The sequence below is a fragment of the Castor canadensis genome, chromosome 14, assembly GCF_047511655.1.
Source record: "Castor canadensis chromosome 14, mCasCan1.hap1v2, whole genome shotgun sequence".
In the NCBI taxonomy this organism is placed as follows: Eukaryota; Metazoa; Chordata; class Mammalia; order Rodentia; family Castoridae; genus Castor; species Castor canadensis.
The window spans coordinates 9,291,397-9,310,310 of NC_133399.1; the positions used below are offsets into that span (position 1 = coordinate 9,291,397).

Genomic DNA, 18,914 nt, shown 5'->3' on the forward strand with positions numbered 1-18,914 from the left:
CCAGGCCAACTGCCCAGAGATTAAACATGGATTTTGATTGACAGGAGGCTGGGGGCACGGCTCAGTGGTAGAGTGCTTGCTTAGCATATGCAAGGCCCTGGGTTCCATCCCCAGCACTGCCAAAACACAACTAAAAAAAGCGAGTAAAACTGAATCATTTCGGGGGCCACTCTCCCCTAGCACTGGGGTCTCAACCTCGGCTCTATGCCGGGCTGACCTCTGCAGTGTGGACCATGCTGTGAACAAAGGGCGTAGAGCCATATCCACAGTGTCCACCCTCCACATCCTCAGCACACCCCGCCCGCAGTCATGACAACCACAGATGTCTCCAGACATCGTCACACATCCCCCGGGGAGAAAGAGGCAGTGCTGTGTTAAACTCGTGGCTTGAGTATTTTGAACTCATTGTTTATGAGGCCAACAGGGAGGTTGACATCTGGCCACAGGATTGTGGAGGAAACTGGCTCCGTCTTCCCTTGGAGGCCTGGCAGCACCTTGCTGTTTTCTGCTGGTCCCCAAAGGGTCTTAAATACGAGGTCTTTTTCAGTGATCCCACAGACCATGTTGCAAGTCCATGTTCCCCAGGGCTTGGGGACAGTGGCCACCCCTGGCCAAGTTCCCTTCCTGGTGAAAGAGACAGCAGCCATGCCCAGCCTGGCATCGCCCCCCCACACCCTCCTGCATGTTTCGGCTCCAGTGGCCTGGAGACTCCCCGATCGGTGCTGGGGACCCGAGGTGGTGGGCCTGCATCTCTAACTCTGTCTTCTCTCTGTCACTGGGTCCCCCTCCTGCCCTCAGAGATTTGCATAACCAAATCATCAAGAGCATCAAAGGACTTCCTTGGCAGGGCGAGGACCCCCGTAGGCTTCTCCAATCCCTCAGTCGCCTCCAGAAACCCCGCGCCTTCGTTCTGTGAGTCCCCCGGGTCCTGCAAGTGCAACAGTGCAACAGCCGCCTCCGCCCGCCCGCCCGGCAGCCCCCGCCTTCCCCTAAACCTCTGCGCTGCCTTGGGGTTTTGTTCTCATGCCAGCCATCGCTAAAGGGCTCCTTGATACCTGACCCGTGTTTGCAGCTTTGGGGGATGCTCCCCCGTAGGGCATCTTGTTTCTGACCCTAAGCGTGCCCTCTGCACCCGTTCTGCCTTGTAGAGCAAAAGCTTGCTCCACCCGCCTGCCTTTGGCATCCTGAGCTGTAGAGAAGCCATCAGAAGCCCAGAGCCATGAGTCAACTTGAGCCCTGGCCCCTAGGGGACCAGGCAGAAGGGCTCAGAAGGTGCACAGGCTGGGTTTGGATCTCACTCACTCATTCTCACTCACTCTCGCTCTCCCCCTGTGGCCTGAGTACTACCAGGTCTCCCTCTGCAAAACAGGGCGATGGCTCCCAGACCCCCAGGTGCTAACCCAGCACCAGGCAGGCACAGCCTCAGCCAGTCCCGGGGCACCATAGTCACCAGCAGCTGAGGGTGGCACTTGCACTCACATGACCCAGGATTTTGGTTCTTTTTTTTTTTGTTTGTTTGTTTGTTATTCTAATGACGGGATCGCAGTATATAAACCCCCATGCTGGCTTCAAACTTCTGGGCTCAGGCTTTCCTCCTGCCTCAGCCTCCTAAGTGCTGGGATTACAGGTGTGTACCCCCACACCCGGCAGGAGCTGGCTTTTAACATCTGTTTTTGTGCTGCCCTATTTTACCACCTGGATTAAGATGAAAAGCTAACAGCCTCACAGCATCTCACAGATCCAGGAGCACCATCCCCTCAGCCGGTGTTAAAAGGAGGCGACCCAACTGAATGGCCACACCTGTGATCCCGGCGCTAGAGAGGCTGAGGGAGGAGGGTCACATGTTCTAGGCCATCCTGGGCTACACAGCAAGATCCTTTCTCAAAAAAAAAAACAAGAAGATTCCATAAAGTGAGAACACGAACCGCCCGCCCTCCCTGAGACAAAAGATTCAGCTTTCATTTTTCTTTTCCACCACTGTGAGTCCAAAAGGAGCTGCTAGGTCTGGTGGTGCAGCTCAGGTAGAGGTGGTGGAACCCCTCGCAGGCCTGGGGTTCCATCTCCAGCACCACTAACAAAAATTATAAATTAAATACAAGGAGCTTCCCCTTCCTCCCAAGGCCCCATGTCAATAGTTCTTTCCAGGACAAGTCTCAGTTCTGCCAGTGGCAAGTTTCAGAAAGGGACTTGGCGTAGCCAGTAGGCTGTGCTGCATTCCCTCGCTAGCACCAGGACAACTCAGGGCCTCTCAGCACCCGTTTTGGAGGTATTGTAATTTGAACTCAGGGCCTCAATGTTGCCTTTGTTATTTTGTGATAGGGTCTCTCGTTTTTGCCCAGGGCTATCCTCAGACCTTGATCCTCTTCCCTATGGTCTCCTTGTGAATGGAATGCCAGGCATGCACCACCATGCCCGGCTTATTGACTGAGACGGGGTTTTGCTGACTTTTTGCCCTGGCTGGCCTCGAACCGAGATCCTCCTGATCTCTGCCTCTCGAGTTGCTGGAATTGCAGGTGTGAGCCACTGCACCCAGCCTTCAATGCCCGTTACTTATTGACACGTGTCAGTTGCTTCACAGCAGGCCTGCCTCCATGCGTGTCCTACCCTGTGGACTGCAAGCTGCCCCAGGGCATCCAAATGCCCCAAACCACATGCTCACCTCACGTCCGCTTGGGGGCAGCCCCAGCAGAGTCCCTGCCCCAGGAAGCTAGAGCACACAGTCGCTGAGCCCATGTCGGGCGGCAGGCAGGGGCCACTGGGTCTCGGGAGAGGCGGTGGCGGCCACTGGGTTGCACTTGTGCGCTTGGTCACTGTTCTGTCCTTCCTCTCTCTCTCTCTCTCTCTCTCTCTCTCTCTCTCTCTCTCTCTCGATCTAACCCGCCAGGCGTGGCTTGCTGAACTAACCCAACCCCTCACACCATGTTCGTTTTGTTCACAAACCCATTTTTAATATTTTGACAGGAAGAGTAAAGGTGTCAAACAAAAGCAGGTCATCCCAAAGGTAAAGCCCGTGCGACACGGTCACAGATGCCTACTCAAGAGTGCCCCTCTCGGGCCATTCAAATAGCGGGCGGAGGGGAACTTCTGGGGCGTCTTTCATTCCTTCCTCCCGTCCTACCATCTGTCCTTCCCTTCAAAAAAAAAACTTAGGGGTTCAAGTGGTAAAGTGCCTGCCAAGCAAGCGTGAGGCCCCGAGTTCACAACCCCAGTACCACCAAAAAATGTCATGGTGAAATGACTTGGAGGTGTCTGCTGAGGTTTCTAGAAGTAGACCTGAGGCGGGGGTATTTGCACAGGCTGGGGGCTGGAGGGAGCTGGGAGGAGACAGGGGAAGGGTGAGGTCGGTAGCCAGGCCCCACTCAGCTGAAGTCAGTGTTTGATCTGGTCATGGGAGGGTCAGGAGCACCCCAGAGTATGTCCTCACACGGCAGTGGATCCCGTCTCTACCTGACGTTAGACAGTCACTGGCTGTAGGCTGGCTCTTTAGGACAGGATGGGACAAAGCCCTCCTGGGCTGTGTTTCTCATTCCATGTATGGCTGTCCCTCCGTATCCAGGGACCGGCTCAGGACACCAGTGTCTGCAGGAGCTTGTACGCCGTCTCTGTCCCCGTACACCTTATGTCACGTCTAGATGACGTAGAATACCTGATACAATGTGAATCTGGGGGCACATAGTTGTTACACAGTATTGCCTAGGGAATCAGGACAAAAAAAAAGTATAGCCAGGTGTGATCGTGCACACCTATAATCCCAGCACTCTGGAGGCTGAGGCAGGAGGATTGCGAGTTCAAGGCCACCTTGGACTACATAGAGAGACCCAGTCTCAACAATTCTTAAAAAAAAAAAAATCTGTACATTTTCCGTACAGATAGAATGTTTCTTGAATACAAGCGAATGCCCCTTATCTGAAATTCTTAGAACGAGAAGCATCTCAAAATTTAGAATTTTTTAAGGATTTTGAAATGTTTGCATATATGTAATAAAATGTCTTAGGCATTGGGCCCCAATCTAGATATGAAATTTCATTTGTGGCTCATGTAAACGTTAGTCACCTAACCTAAAGGTAGATCATACAATACTTTTAATAATTTTATGCATGAAACAGTTCCATGGTGTGGTACTTTCTCCTTGTGGCATATTGGGGGGGTGCTCAAAAACTTTCAGATTGGCTGGGCATGGTGGTGCACACCTGTAATCCCACCACTCAGGAGGCGGAGGCTGGAGGATCAAGAGTTCCAGGCCAGCCTGAGCTATATAGTGAGACTGTGTGAAAACAACAAATAAATAAAAAGCTTCAGATTTGGGAGCTTTTGGGATTTTCAGATCAGAGATACTTGGCCTACATTTCCAATGCAAGGCTGGTGGAGTCCGCAAACGCAGAACCCTTAAATCTAGAGGGCTGGCTGTGCAATGCATGGTGTGCCAAGTTCACAAGATGTAAAACAGCCCTCGGTGTAGGCGGCAGCCAGGACGGGGCTGGCCCTGTCTGCGGCCAGCACTGGCTGGCACGTGGGGGCCCCCAGGTGGATGAGCTCACCAGGCAGGCTTCCCTGCAGGGAGAGAGGACGCGGTGTCTCTTGGTTTGGGGCCCTTCATAGTGACACCGGGCAGAGGGAGGGCCAGACTGGTAACACTGTCAATGCAGAGCAAAGGGCGTGGCAGGCACTTGGGCCATAAAACAGGCCATCCTTTGTCCTATGGAGCCAGCGCCACCTGCAGGGAACATCCAGGCTGGGTGTGTACGGTTCAGCAGACTCATAGTTCTGTGACCCGTTAAGAGCCTAGGGCGCTCGTGTGGGCTGCGGGAGGGCTGGTCAGACCCCATGTGTCTGTTCTAGAACCTGCTGGACTCCAAGTCCCTGAAGCTTATCATCAACATGACCCTGCATGACCGCACCACCAAGTCCCTGCTGCACCTGCACAAGAAGAAGAAGCCACCCAGCATCAGCGCCCAGTTCCAGGTGGGTGCCAGAAGGGCAGTACAGACCGCTGGCCGTGCCCTAGGGGCATTTACCACTGCACACCAGGAGCACCAGTGAGGCCATCACTGCGCAGGGAGTGAGCTCACCCCTAGCTGACAGCCACTGAGTCAAAAGCATCATGACTTCATGTGTTACTTAACCAAACCACTGAGTTGGCTCCTTAGGGCATGCTTTCCTTATGTCCCTGGCTGTCAAGAAGCTTGGGGACAATTTTTCTTGGATGGGGGACAGGGAGTCCATAAGCTGCTACTCCTTACCGTTAGCTTTCTCAGCCCTCGCCTTTTCCTTCTGTTCTCACCTCAGCCCTTTGGATAACCATGTCACATGGGAGCGCCTAAATTTATTGTTTGTGGTGGTAGAGATTGAACCCAGAGCCTACCACTAAGCCGTATTCCTGTTCTTGAAAACACAGGCAAGGGCCGAGTGCGGTGGTTCACAGCTGTAATCCCAGCTACTCAGGAGACAAAGGTCAGGAGGATCGAGATTCAGTGCTAGCCCAGACAAAAAAAATCAGCATGAGCTGAGGTCTGGTGGCTCACGCCTATAATCCCAGCTACTCAGAAGGCAGAGGTCAGGAGGATTGCTGTTCGAAACCAGCCAGGCAAATAGTTCACGAGACCCTATCAAAAAAAAAAAAAAAAAATCACAAAAAAGGACTGGTAGAGTGGCTCAGGTTGTAGGCCCTGAGTTTAAACCCCAGTACCAGTACCACAATAATAAAATAGCTCAGTTAAATCCAGGAGTTCATCTGTTCCTGCCCTGGCCCCCACCTTTCAGAGTCCCCAGTGTATGCTCCTGGGGACCCTGCTCAGCCACACTTCTTTCTTCCCAGACGTCCCTCAACAAGCTCCTGGAGGCCCTGGGGAAGGCAGAGCCCTTCTTCATCCGTTGCATCCGTTCCAACGCCGAGAAGGTGAGTGGCAATGGCCTGTCCTGGACCCCAGGGACATCCCTGCATCCCAAGGGCTCTGCAGGGTAGGGCCCAGGTTGGGGGTGGGGGAGCACCATGGCCAACTCTGTCCTTCAGGTACACCCCAAGAGCAGCCAGTGAAAAGAGTGTGCTAGGAGTAGGGTGAGTCTCAAAGAAGCAGAGCGTACTGCTCATAAGGAAGTTTCTAAAAGGAGCACCAGTAGGGGCCCCAGCCTCACACTCAGTGCCAAGCTTCCTTCACCCCAAGGACTCTGTCCCCAGAAGGATGACTTGGGGACTTTGTGAGGCCACACAGGAACCTGGATCTCTCACAGACCTGAGTGGACATTCCAGCAAGAACCTCCCTGGGTCTTGCCCCTTTGTCCCTGGCTCTCCCCAGTGAGCCTCAGACTTCCAGAGCTTGGCTCCTCTCCCTGCTCAGAGCAGGGTCTCTCTGCTTCTGCCCTCTCTGTCCAGCACCCAGTCATGCTGGCCCCTAGGGAAGGCCTCCAGCCACCACCTGATGTGGGCAGAGCTGGTCCTCTCAGGCAGAACTTGCCTTGGGTGAGGGGCCACCCTGTGTGCTGCAGAGGGTCAGGCAGCATCCCAGCCTCCACGCACTCCCAGCCGTCACACCTGTCTGTTAACTCCTCAAGGTTAACAGGGTGTCAGCCCTCACCACCGGCCAAGGTGAAGTCCAGGCTCCTGAGCTGCAGGCTCGCACCACCGAGGCAGGCAGATGCTGGCCCTCGTCTCTCACCCTGGCCTTCCTCCTCCACCTCTGGCCGTCACCTGAATGCCCCCTGCCCCTCTCCTCCTCTTCAGGGATGCCCCCATGGGGCCCTAGGCAGCACCCATCCTGTAATACATTCATCTGGCTCCCACACCCAGGCCCAAATCCCAGCATTCATCCTGTGCATGGCACAGAGTAGGAGCTGAGTGCAAGTCCGAGTTTTGGTCCATTGTGTAAGAGAAGTCTTTGCAGCAAATGAGGTTAGTCAGCAAGATGTAGCATCCACACCAGGTGTGGTGAGCCATGCCTGTAATCCCAGCACTGGGAAGGTGGAAGCAGGAGGATCACAGGGTCCCCGGGCTACATCGTGAGACCCTGTCTCAAAATAAAAAAAGCCACAGCCTCCGTCTGATGCCGAGAAAACAGAACAGGTCAGATACCAGGTTCTCCAGTGGAAGGCCTGCTATGGGTTCTCGGAGGCACCCAGCAGCCGTGCTGGGGGACGGTCACCCGGGGGTTGGCCCGCATCTCGCAGTTCCCCGCCCTGCACCAGCCACAAGCTTGGGGTCACGTCGGGCCTGGAGGGTGCCCTGAGGACGCGCATGCCCCTTTCAGAAAGAGCTGTGCTTCGACGACGAGCTGGTCCTGCAGCAGCTGCGCTACACCGGCATGCTGGAGACCGTGCGCATCCGGCGCTCAGGCTACAGCGCCAAGTACACCTTCCAGGTAGGCCGTGCGCACGCGCATGCGCACACGCCCACGCGGGCACGGTTACGCGCCCGGCAGGCAGAGCGCATGCGCACACCTGTGGTTCCCCCCCCCCCCCCCCCCCCCCCCCCCCCCGCCTGCGAGATCAAGTGTGTGCTGTGTGTCTGTGAGACCGTCTAAGCTTGTCCAGGACTTCAAAGTTTTCACACCGTGACTCAGATACAGACCCGGGTTGCCGCAGTCACACGGCTGCAACTTTAGATTTGTAAACGCCGCTCACAGCAAACCAGGCTTCAGCCTCAAAGCTAGACTTGGGGCTGGGGGTGGCTCAGTGGTGAGTGCTGGTTTGGCATGCGTGAGGCCCTGGCTTCCATCCTCAGCACCGGAAACTTAAATAAATAAGTGAGCTAGGCTCGTCCAGGAAATCACTGACACGCTGTGCTCTTGTGGCTGCCAAAAATGCTCACATTGGTTCTCCTTTCTTGGGCCTCTAGGACTTCACGGAGCAATTTCAGGTACTGCTGCCCAAGGACGCCAAGCCCTGCAGAGAGGTCATCTCTGCGCTGCTGGAGAAGATGGCCATAGACAAGAGGAGCTACCAGATCGGGAAGACCAAGGTCAGCTCTCCGCCATCCACCCACAGCACACTCTAGAAAGCATAGGGCTCTTGCCCCAGCACGGTGGCTCACGCCTGTAATCCCAGCTACTCTGGAGGTGGAGAATGGGAATTTCAGGTTGGAGGCCAGCCTGGTCAAAAACTACTCCAGACCACGTCTCAATCAATGGCTGGGTGTGGTGGCAAATGGCTGTCATCCCAGCTGCATGGGAAGGGTTAATAGGACGATTGCAGTCCAGACTAGCCAGGGCATAAACACAAGACTGCATTGGAAAAAATACCTAAAGCCAAAGGGCTGGAGGTATGGCTCAAGTGGTAGAGTGCCTGCAAGGCACTGGGTTCAAACCCCCGTACTACATATATACATATTGGAGGAGGGGGAGGTCTTATAAAGAAAAGAGGTTTATTTAGCTCACATTTCTGCAGGTTTATAAGCGCACAATGCCTGCCTCTTTGCTGCTGTGGTAGGGACCTCACAGCACTGGCATTGCAATGGCAGAAATGCCTGTGAAAAACATTATCTACTGAGACGCAGGGTCAGGCTTGCTGTTTGATAACCACCCACTCTCAAGGGAATTAACCGGTCCCCTGAGATCCACATTAATCCCTTCCGAGGGCAGCAACCCTAGTGACCTGAGTTCTTTGCAGTAAGCCCCACTTCTTACAGGCCCCACCACCTCAGCACTCCCACTCTGGGGACCACGTGGTCAGCACATGAGACTTTCGGGGAAACCACAGCACAGTATGTGCCAGACTCCTTCGTGGTCTGTTTCGAAGATTGTCTCTGATGGGGAAATAGGGGCCTCGTAGCCTCTTGTTTTCTCTGTTTTGTGCAGTGTTGGGATGGAACACAGCCTTGCACATTATAGCCAAGTGCTCTACCGCCATCCCTGTTTAATGAGAACTGAGGTCAGCTCCCTGGAAGGCTTGTTTTTTTGTTTGGTTTTGGTGTTAGAGTTTGAACTCAGGGCCTCACTGAACTGAGTTTGAACTCAGTGCCTGCTAGGCAGGCACTGTACTACTTGAGCCACACTGAACACTTCGCTAGAGTTTGTTTTAGATAGTGTGTCATGCTTTTCCCAAGAATAACCTCATACCAGACCACAGTTCTCCTACCTCCACCTCCAGAGTAGCTGGGATTACAAGCATGCATCACCATTCCCTGCTGAAAGGGGGGGGGGTTGTTTTTTTGTTTTGCAGTGCTGTGAATGGCACCCAGGGCCTTGTACATTCTAGACAAGAGCTCTACCACTGAGCCACATCCCAGGCCTTAAAGGCTGCCTTTGACACATACATACAATACATGTGCATGTATGTGAATATATGTATATGGGGGTATATAATATAAATAAGCCCCAGACTTGGGGTACATCTCAGAGCTCTTGCCTAGCAACTCCAGCATGGCAAAAATAAAAAGGATTCCCTTATCACTCTTCAGTAAGTTAATTGTAGACTTACTCTGCAACCCAGCAAGTTCATTCCTGGGTATGTGCCCAAGAGAATTGAAAACGGGTGACCCCCACAATCACTTACACACATGTGCTCATTCACAACATTACTCACGACAACCAAAAGGCAACAGCAGTCAGAATACCCATCAACAGATGACTGCGTAAGCAAGATGTGGTCCATCCATCCATCTCTCTAATGGAATATTACTCAGCCTTGAAAAGGAATAAAGCACTCACACTCTGCAGTGTGCGTGAACCTGCAAAATGGCAATGCTTAGTGACAGGAGCTAGACACTGCATGGTGTGTGACTGCATCGATCGGAAGCTTCCAGACCAGAGAGAGAAGCAGACTGGTGGCCGCCAGGGGCTGGGGAGGGAACTGGGGATTAGGGTCAGGGATGGAGGTGTAGGCAGTAGCTGCACAGTACAGTGAACATGTGAAATGCCACCAGATTGTTCAGCTGAAGAGTGGTGAGTTTTACACTCTGGGTTCTCCTTGCGTGCCCCAGCAGTGCTCGCTCAGGGCAGCCGCGCACGCCTCCTGGGCTGAGCATGGCCCCCACCCGCCTGCAGGTCTTCCTGAAGGAGACGGAGCGCCAGGCCCTGCAGGAGACGCTGCACCGGGAGGTCGTGCGTAAGATCCTACTGCTGCAGAGCTGTTTCCGCATGGTGCTGGAGCGCCGGCACTTCCTGCAGATGAGGCGGGCGGCCATCACCATCCAGGCCTGCTGGCGCTCCTACCGTGTGCGCCGCACGCTGGAGAGGACACAGGCCGCCGTGTACCTGCAGGCTGCCTGGAGGGGCTACAGGCAGCGCCAGGCCTACCGGCGCCACAGACAGAGCATCATCCGCCTGCAGAGCCTCTGCCGGGGGCACCTGCAGCGCAAGAGGTGAGTGAGCAGCCCATGCCCCGGATGTGCTGCAAGCCCAGGTCCTCGCCCAGGAGCTACCTGAGGGGCCATCCGGCCAGCAGAGCTATGGGATGGCACTGTGGAGGCAGGGCCTCGCACGTGCTAGGCAAGCCCTCAACTACTGAGCCGCACCCCCAGCCCTTTTTTTTGTATTTTGTTTTTGAGACAGAGTCTCACGATGTAGCCCAGGTTGGTCTGGAACTCTTGATCTTCCTGTCTCTGCCTCCCTGAGTAGCTGGGACTACAGGCATGCACCACCATGCCCAGCTTCCAGAACTATCTCTTAAAGGCCACTAGGCTGAGGCACAGGTCAGGGAGTCCTCACTGGACCTTGGCCTCCTTATTCTAGGGGCGTATGAATGTCTGCTACTGAACCAATCCTCTCTGCTTTGTCCTGTCACCAGCTTCAGTCAGATGGTCTCAGAGAAGCAGAAGGCTGAGGAACAAGAAAGAGAAGCCCAAGAGGCTGCCAGAGTGGAGGCCACAGAGGGTGGGCCAGGCCCCGTGACCATCGAAGAGCAGATGACCCAGCAGGGTTCAGAACTGGTAGAGGACAGCGAGCACTTGCTGTCAGAGTCTAAGGTATGGCTGAGCGACGGGTCCCCATCCGGGACTTCCCCAGCAGAGAAGGAGATGCCCAGCCCAGAAAAGGGACTCCCGTCCCAGAAAACCATGATGACCGAAAGTCACGAGAAAGTCCCCAGCAGCCGGGAGAAGCGGGAGTCACGTCGGCAGCGGGGACTGGAGCACGTGGAACTCCAGAACAAACACATCCAGTCCTGTAAGGAGGACAGCGCCCTCAGAGAACCGTCTGGAAGGACTGTCCCTGAGCCAGGGGAGAGCCTCCCAGAGGACAGAAAGGAGATCAGAGATGAAACCACAGGGACAGAAGCAGGTACAGAAACCACGGATGCTTCTGAAAAGCAGCCCGAGGAGACACCACAGACTGAGGTGGTCAGCATGGTCCCTGGAGAAACTGAGAAGGTGCCATCAAGCGAGAGCCCGGGGCCCAGCCACTTGCAGCGGCCGACCACCCTGGCCCTGGACAGTAGGGTTGTCCCGTCTGTCCCTGGCAGCACTCCTGAGACCCCTAAGGACAAGATCAAGGCAGGTGGCAGCTCAAGGGGTCAGGACAAGCTAGAGAGCCCCAGCAGCGCTGCCCAGATCCAGCGATACCAGCATCCAGACTCTGAGCGGCTGGCCACTGCCGTAGAACTGTGGCGGGGCAAGAAACTGATGGTCAGCAGCCCTGGTGCCATGCTCAGCCAGTCCCTGGACCTCAGCGACAGGCACCGGACCACGGGGGCTGCCCTCACACCCACAGAGTAAGCCTGCACCCTCTCTGAGGGCTGTGGACACCAGGCCAGGCGGGTGGACCAAGGCAGCACTGCACAGGCCAAAAATGTTGTCATTTGTGCCCAGCAAGTAGGCTGGGCCCTGCTGAAGAGGCAGCAAAAGGCTGGAAAAGTGAAGGCCAGAAAGAGGGGCCTCAGCCTGGGGACACCCCACTGGGTCCTGAGCCCTAAGGGCCCTGAATGAGCTGTGTGCCTTATAGGAGGTGGCCCTGCAGGTTGAGGTCCCCTCCTTGAGTTCCCCTGGGCCTCACTTTCTTCAGTAAATGAGGCTTATGACATTCGGCCAGGGGTTCGAGGGTGGCGGCTCTGCCTGACTCTTTGTAAGCTACATCTCAGCGACCCCTTTGCTAGCCCCTTGTCAGCACCTTGTCCTTTCCTGCCCTGCAGAGGGAAAGAAGTCCCCCATCAGGACAGAGCAGGGCTTCTCAGCTGATGCTGAGGGCCAGTTGTGGCCTGTGATGGACGCCCCGTGGGTTAGGGGGAGTGGAGCAGCAACCCGGCTGCTCAGCCAGCCTCCGGCAGCAGTGCAGCAGATAGATGATGGGTGGGTGGAGCAGCAGATGGGGAGGGTGCAGGGAGAGAAAATAAATATAGGTGGAAATGGGAAGTAGACATGGGGACAGAGAGTAGCGAGAGATAAAGCCATGCATGTGGCACACAGCTATAGTTCCAGTTACCCAGGAAGCTAAGCCTGGGAGTTCAAGACCAGCTTGGCCAACATTGGGAGACCCGATCTCTAAACGGGAGAGAGAGCTGTTGATGTTGGTGGTAGAGACATACGGCTAGGCAGGCAGATAGATGATACAAAGCTAGGTAGATACATAGGTAAGTAGATGGGTGGATGGATGGGTGGGATAGACCATCGGGTGGGTGAATAGATGGTGGGCAAATGGATAGATAGGTAATTAGATAAATGGACGGATGGACAGATAGACATATACACACACCTACATACGTAGAATGATAGATTGATGGATACATAGATAAGAGATCAAATAGATTGGATGAGTGGGTGGATGGATGGATGGGTGGATGGATGGATAAATGGATGGATGGATAAATGGATGGATGGGTGGGTGGATGGGTGGATGGATGGGTGGATGGATGGGTGGGTGGGTGGGTGGATGGGTGTGGAGGTGGATGGATGGATGGATGGATGGATGGATGGAAAGTGGGTGGGTGGGTGGGTGGATGGATAAGTGGGTGGATGGATGGATAAGTGGGTGGGTGGGTGGGTGGATGAGACATGATAGAGGTAGATAAGTTGACAGACAGGTTTTCTCATGCCTAGGCACTGTCCACACTTGATGCCAGTGGCTAGATGGATGTGTTAGGCGACAGGTTTCAACACTACAGCTGGGTGATGTCCCCCGCTGTACCAGCACCTGGGACTGGATGGTTTTCTGGCTGGGCATTCCATGCATGGCAGGGTGTGGGGCAGGCTCCCTGGCTTCCACCCACCAGAGGCCAGAGACTCCCCCACCCCATCTCCAGACACCAATAGGTGTCCTGGGGAGGGGAAGGCAAAGCCACCCCCAGGAGAAATGTGGCACCAGGGCAAAAGAGCGTTGCTCACACTCTCTGTTTCTGTGATCGTGCAGGGAGAGGCGCATCTCCTTCTCTGCAGGCGATGTCTCCAAGGTATCTCCAGCCAAGGCACAGGTAAAGCTCACCTCCACCAGGCTGCCTGAGCTCTGTCAACACTGGGCTGCACCCCAGGCAGTTAAGAGCCACTGGGCATAATCCCAGCACTTAGAAAGCTGAGGCAGATCAAGAGTTTCAGGCCAACGTTGTGTCCATAGCAAAGCTGTGTCTCAAAAGAAGACATTAAAAAAAAAAAAACATAAATGGATTTGGGGGGCAGTGCACACAGTGGGGTCCCCTGATGTCCCCAGTGTGGGCCGCCTGCCTTCCTCACCTGACCTTCTTCTTGCACTGATCCCCTGCAGTCTTCAGCCGACACTGATGGGGAGCCAACCACCAAGAAACCAGCAGTCCACAAGAAGAAATCAGGCGATGCAGCTGCCGGCCCTGATGCAGGGCTGTCCCCAGGCTTCCAGGCTGACTCTAAGTAAGAAGGCTGGGGACTGCTTGGGGTCCCTGTTGAGGTCTGGCCTCCTAATCCAATAGCACTTACAAAGCACGATAGGGCAGGTGAGGCTCAGGAGAGGGCTGGTGGAGTGGCAAGCATCAGGCCCTAAGTTCAAACCCCAGTGCCTCCAAAGAAGAAAAGAAAAATTCCGTGAAGAGAAGCCCCAAGGGAAGGACCTCCCCAGAGCCTTCTTCAAAGTCACTCACTGAACTTACAAAGTCAAGGCTTGTGACCTCTTCCAATGCCAGAGTGACCACATCAGTGTGATGGTGCCCAAGGAAGCCTCAAGTCACACTAGGTCACCTCCCTTGGGTCCACAGACAGGTTCTGTTTGGCTTTTTCTTTGTTTTTTTTTTAGTAGTACTAGGGTTTGAACTCAGGGCCTCACACTTGCTAGGCAGGTGCTCTACCACTTGAGCCCCTCTGCCAGCACTGTTTTGTATTAAATATTTTCAAGATAGAGTCTTGTGAACTATTTGCCAGTGGCTGGCTTCAAACCTTGATCTTCCTGATCCCTGCCTCCTGAATAGTTAGGACTTCAGGCATGAGCCACTGGTGTTGGGCTGGTTTGGCTTTTTTTTTTTTTTTTTTTTAATACATTAAAAATCAAAATCAGCTCCTGCCCAGGTGCTGGTGGCTTACACCTGTAATCCTAGCTACTCAGGAGGATCATGGTTCGAAGCCAGACCAGGCAAATAGTTGGAGAGACCCTATCTCAAAAAAAACCCTTCACCAAAAAGGGCTGGTGGAGTGACTCAAGGTGTAGGCCTGGAGTTCCAAGTCCTAATATTAAAAAAAAATGCTCCTAGCCACGTGTGGTAGTCCATGTCTATAATCCCAACTACTCAGGAGGTGGAGATAGGAAAATCATGATCTGGGGCCAGCCCAGGCAAAAGTTATCAGAACTTAGGCTGCCAGGCACCAGTGGCTCACACCTGTAATCCTAGCTACTCAGGAGGCACAGATCAGGAGGATCGAGGTTCAAAGCCAGCCTGGGGCAAATAGTTTGTAAGACCCTATCTCGAAAACACCCATCACAAAAAAAGGGCTGTTGGAGTAGCTTAAGGTGTAGACCCTGGGTTCAAATCCCAGTACTACAACAACAACAACAACAAAAGGCATAACAGCACACACTTGTAATCAGCATTCAGGAGGTACAGGTAGGAGGATCTCAAATTTCAAAGCCAGGCTGAGCTACGTATACATACAGCAAGACCCTGACTTGTGAATAAAATCCAGCTCCTGTCTTCCTCCCCCCACCTCTGGAAACCCTTCTACATCCTCAGATCATAAAATCCAGACCAAGGGTCTGTTCCCAGGGGCCCTGCCAGAATTCTCCAGGTGGCTCGCTCCGAGAAGAGAGAATGGGCCGTGGGACAGGTGCACTTCAGTCCAAACTCAGGGCAAGTGATTAAGGAAGGCACAGATAGGATGGGCTCTCTAAGGATGGCAGACAGCAAGACCAGGGAGTACTCTGCAGAGAGACTCCATGATGTCACAAAACACCATGACCTGGGGGCTGATGAACAGGGATTTATCCTGTCACAGTGCCAGAGGCGCAAAGCCAGTTGTCAGCAGGACCATACTTCTCCTAAGGCTTTAGAGGGGTGTCTCTCCTTCAGCTTCTGGGGGCTCCAAGTTCCTCCCCCATGTTGAGGGAAGGGAGAGATGGAGGAGAGAAGGATGGAAACCAAGCTTTTACTCTCATCCACAGATCCACCTTTAAGAGACTTTTCCTACATAAAACCAAGGATAAAAAGTATAGCCTGGAGGGCGTGGAGGAGATGGAGAACACAGTGTCTGCGCAGGCTGTGCTGGAAGCCACCACCGGGAAGAAGAGTGTAGAAGGTTGGTCAGGCGAAGCCTTGGGTGGGTGGCAAGGGCTGCCCGTGTTGCATTTGTGGCCACTGACCAAGTACCACCTTGAGTTGGCCATGGGCTGAGCCCTGGACCCAGAGCTGGAGATTTCTGGTCGCAGACCAAGGTGCGTGATTTGGGGCCTGGTTCTCTGCATTTTTTTGTTTATTTGTTTGGTGGCACTTGGGTTTGAATTCAAGAGCTTCACGCTTGCTAGGGCAGGTGCTCTACCACTTGAGCCACTCCAGCAGCCCTTTTTTGTGTTGGATTTTTTCAAGATAGGGTCTCACAAACTATTTTGCTGGGCTGACTTTGAACCACGATCCTCCTGATCGTGCCTCCTGAGTAGCTAGGATTGCAGGCGTAGTCACCAGATCCTGGTTGGTTCTCTGCACTTCTGACTGTACCCCACAAGGCCAGCCAGCACCCTTTCCTGAACCCACCATCAATCCACAGCCTCCTCTGGCCACCAGCACCGCCACGCAGGGGGCGAGAAGCACAGCAAGGAGGCAGGCGGCAAGGGGAAGAGGAACCGGAACCTCAAGGTGGGCAAAATCACAGTGTCGGAGAAGTGGCGGGAGTCCGTGTTCCGCAAGATTACCAACGCCAACGAGCTCAAGTACCTGGACGAGTTCCTGCTCAACAAGGTGAGTGCAGGGTCCCTGGGCAAAACCCAGTTTCTGAGTTTCCCGAACTCCACGCTCTGCCCTAAGATCAGGAATGCAAAGCCATGCACAGCCATACCACTCCGAACGCACCCGATCTCCTCTCATCTCAGAAGCGAAGCAGGCTCGGGCCTGGTCAGTACTTGGATGGGAGCATTGCAAAGCCCAGGGCTGGAGGGCTGGGGTGTGGCTCAGGGCCTAGCACGCCCGAGGCCCTGGGTTCTGTCCCCAGTAAGTTCAAGAAACCTGCCTCACAGGGTGGCACACCTGTAATCCCAGCACTCAGGAGGCTAAGGCAGGAGGGTTTTGAGTTCCAGGCCAACCTCGTGAGACCCTGTGTGAAAATAGATAAACCTGTGGTTTTCGTTCAGGGGTGAGCCAGCCTCTAGTAGACGCCAGCAGTGGTGGGGGAGCATGGGGGACCTCCTGGCATCGGGTGGGTGGAGACGAGGGACCCAGGGACCCTGTCAGCATCCTCCAGTGCACCGGACAGAGCCGCCCCAGTTAAGCAGTAGCTTGCAGGGGTTGAAGGGTGCAGACATGAGGCGAGAGAGGGTTTAGGACAAGGCAGAAGTGACCGGCAGCATCCTCCAGCAAGGCAGGTCACCGGGCTCACTTGTCTCCTTCCAGATAAATGATCTGCGCTCCCAGAAGACGCCCATCGAGAGCTTGTTTATTGAAGCCACCGAGAAATTCAGAAGCAATATCAAGACCATGTACTCTGTCCCGGTACGTGGAGGCCCCATGCCCTGCCCCAGCCCATCCCCGCCACCAGGCTGCGGGGTGACGCCTTGCCTTCCTGCAGAACGGGAAGATCCACGTGGGCTACAAGGACCTGATGGAGAACTACCAGATCGTCGTCAACAACCTGGCCACCGAGCGCGGCGAGAAGGACACCAACCTGGTCCTCAACCTCTTCCAGTCCCTGCTGGACGAGTTCACGCGCAGCTACACCAAGAACGACTTCGAGCCTGCGAAGGTGGGTGGTTCCGCCGGCCACGCCCCCTGCGCGCCACGCCCACTCCTCCCGCCTCAGGCCCCGCCCCCAGCAGCACCTCCCTGGCCCGGGCTTGTCTTCTGCCTTGAGGCTCCAGATTGGGCCCGAGGTGGGCGTTAGGGTGCTCAGTGCTGCTTCAGGTGAGGGAGGAAACCAAGGTGCCCGAAAGCCTCCTGCCTCGTTTTGGGGGGCCCCTTGGGCAGCCAGGCAGACCAGGTGTTCCCCACACGGATGTCACTTTGTGTCCCCACCAGCAGAGCAAAGCTCAGAAGAAGAAGCGGAAGCAGGACCGTGCGGTGAGTAGGCGTGCGTGTGTGTGCGGCTGTGACTGTTTCCATTGCGCACGCGTGTGTGCACGTGAGCGGGCCTTGTGGCCCAGCACCAGCCAGCCCCGTGGAGAATGAGCAGACCCCAACCCCCGAGGTGGGGCAGTGGGCCACGGAGACGGGGGCGGGGCGTCCACTCAGCCCCTCAGCCCACTCGCCCGCCCCGCAGGTCCAGGAGCACAACGGGCACGTGTTCGCCAGCTACCAGGTGAGCATCCCGCAGTCCTGCGAGCAGTGCCTCTCCTACATCTGGCTCATGGACAAGGCCCTGCTCTGCAGCGGTGAGTGCCACGCCCCCAGCTGCTCCCGCCCATCTCTGCAGCCGCCCACCTCACCCGTGTGAGCAAGCGTGGGTGGGCACTGCCTCCAGAGCTCTGTACAGGACGCTCCTGCAGCCTGACCCACCGTCCCTCCCCCCTCCTCGGCCCCTCCTCATCTCCGCAGGCCAGCCAGTCAGCATTTTATTTTTTTGGCGGTTCTGGGGTTTGAACTTAAGGCCTAGAGCTTGCTAGGCAGGCACTCTACCATTTGAGCCAAGCCCCCAGACCCCCCCACCCCCTTCCTCAGAGATTTTGAGAGACAGATGTGACCAATTGGTCCCCTAGAGGACACCAAAACACAGGTGCAGCCCACAATGATAGAGCTTCCAGGTGGCCAAGCCAGGCCCCAGAGCCTCAGCACAGTCAGACAGACCCCCAAAGTCTCCTCCTTTCCCCTTGGCCCCATGCGAGCAGTCCCACCATCCTGGTCATCACTGTCCCCAGACGAGGGCTCAGGATCAAAGCCAGCCACCTTGCCTGGAGAAAGCTGGGTACCCCCACCCATTCTCTCCAAGAAAACTCAGCTTGATGTCAGTCTGAGTTCACTGTGACTGGAACAAACAAAAATGCCACTGTCGTGCACCAAGTCCCCAGGGCCACTTTCTGGCAGGACCACAACCCAGTTCCCCCAAAAGCCTGTTCTTTGTCCTGGTAGCCAGGCTGGGTCTATAGCCACTGACATCGCCAGCTGTGAAAAGCTGCCCACATGGCATCTTCTCGTGAGAATCCAATTTTGGGCCATGTAATCTTAAAAGGCAGTGGGGACTGGGATTGTGGCTCAAGTGTAGGGCACCAGCCTAGCTAAGCTCAAAGCACTAAGTTCACATCCCAGCTCTACCAAGTAGGGAGAGCTGGGGGTGTAAGTTGGTGGGAGAGCACTTGCCAAGCAAGCACAGGCCCTGACTTCCCTTCCCACCACTCCAAAAGTTAAGTAGCATTGGTGAGTGGGTGACCCCAGGTACACAGGGTCTCCAGTGTACCCTCTGACAT

General features: G+C 55.0%; 1 protein-coding gene across 19 annotated transcripts in view; it reads left to right on the forward strand.

Moving 5' to 3' along the window:
* Window positions 1-18,914, forward strand: part of Myo9b (myosin IXB) — a 94,556-nt gene that overhangs the window by 70,198 nt on the left and 5,444 nt on the right. For 12 of the 19 annotated variants that reach the window (XM_074053334.1, XM_074053338.1, XM_074053340.1 and 9 more), the window contains 16 exons: window positions 799-912; window positions 2,962-3,001; window positions 4,840-4,962; window positions 5,816-5,896; window positions 7,242-7,352; window positions 7,829-7,951; window positions 9,975-10,291; window positions 10,717-11,637; window positions 13,269-13,329; window positions 13,617-13,738; window positions 15,474-15,607; window positions 16,073-16,263; window positions 16,912-17,010; window positions 17,087-17,260; window positions 17,533-17,574; window positions 17,774-17,885. In XM_074053334.1, coding sequence (XP_073909435.1) covers window positions 799-912; window positions 2,962-3,001; window positions 4,840-4,962; window positions 5,816-5,896; window positions 7,242-7,352; window positions 7,829-7,951; window positions 9,975-10,291; window positions 10,717-11,637; window positions 13,269-13,329; window positions 13,617-13,738; window positions 15,474-15,607; window positions 16,073-16,263; window positions 16,912-17,010; window positions 17,087-17,260; window positions 17,533-17,574; window positions 17,774-17,885 — 2,765 coding nt within the window. The remainder of the gene's footprint in view (window positions 1-798; window positions 913-2,961; window positions 3,002-4,839; window positions 4,963-5,815; window positions 5,897-7,241; window positions 7,353-7,828; window positions 7,952-9,974; window positions 10,292-10,716; window positions 11,638-13,268; window positions 13,330-13,616; window positions 13,739-15,473; window positions 15,608-16,072; window positions 16,264-16,911; window positions 17,011-17,086; window positions 17,261-17,532; window positions 17,575-17,773; window positions 17,886-18,914) is intronic. The other 7 variants (XM_074053336.1, XM_074053339.1, XM_074053350.1 and 4 more) reach the window with 2 other exon arrangements.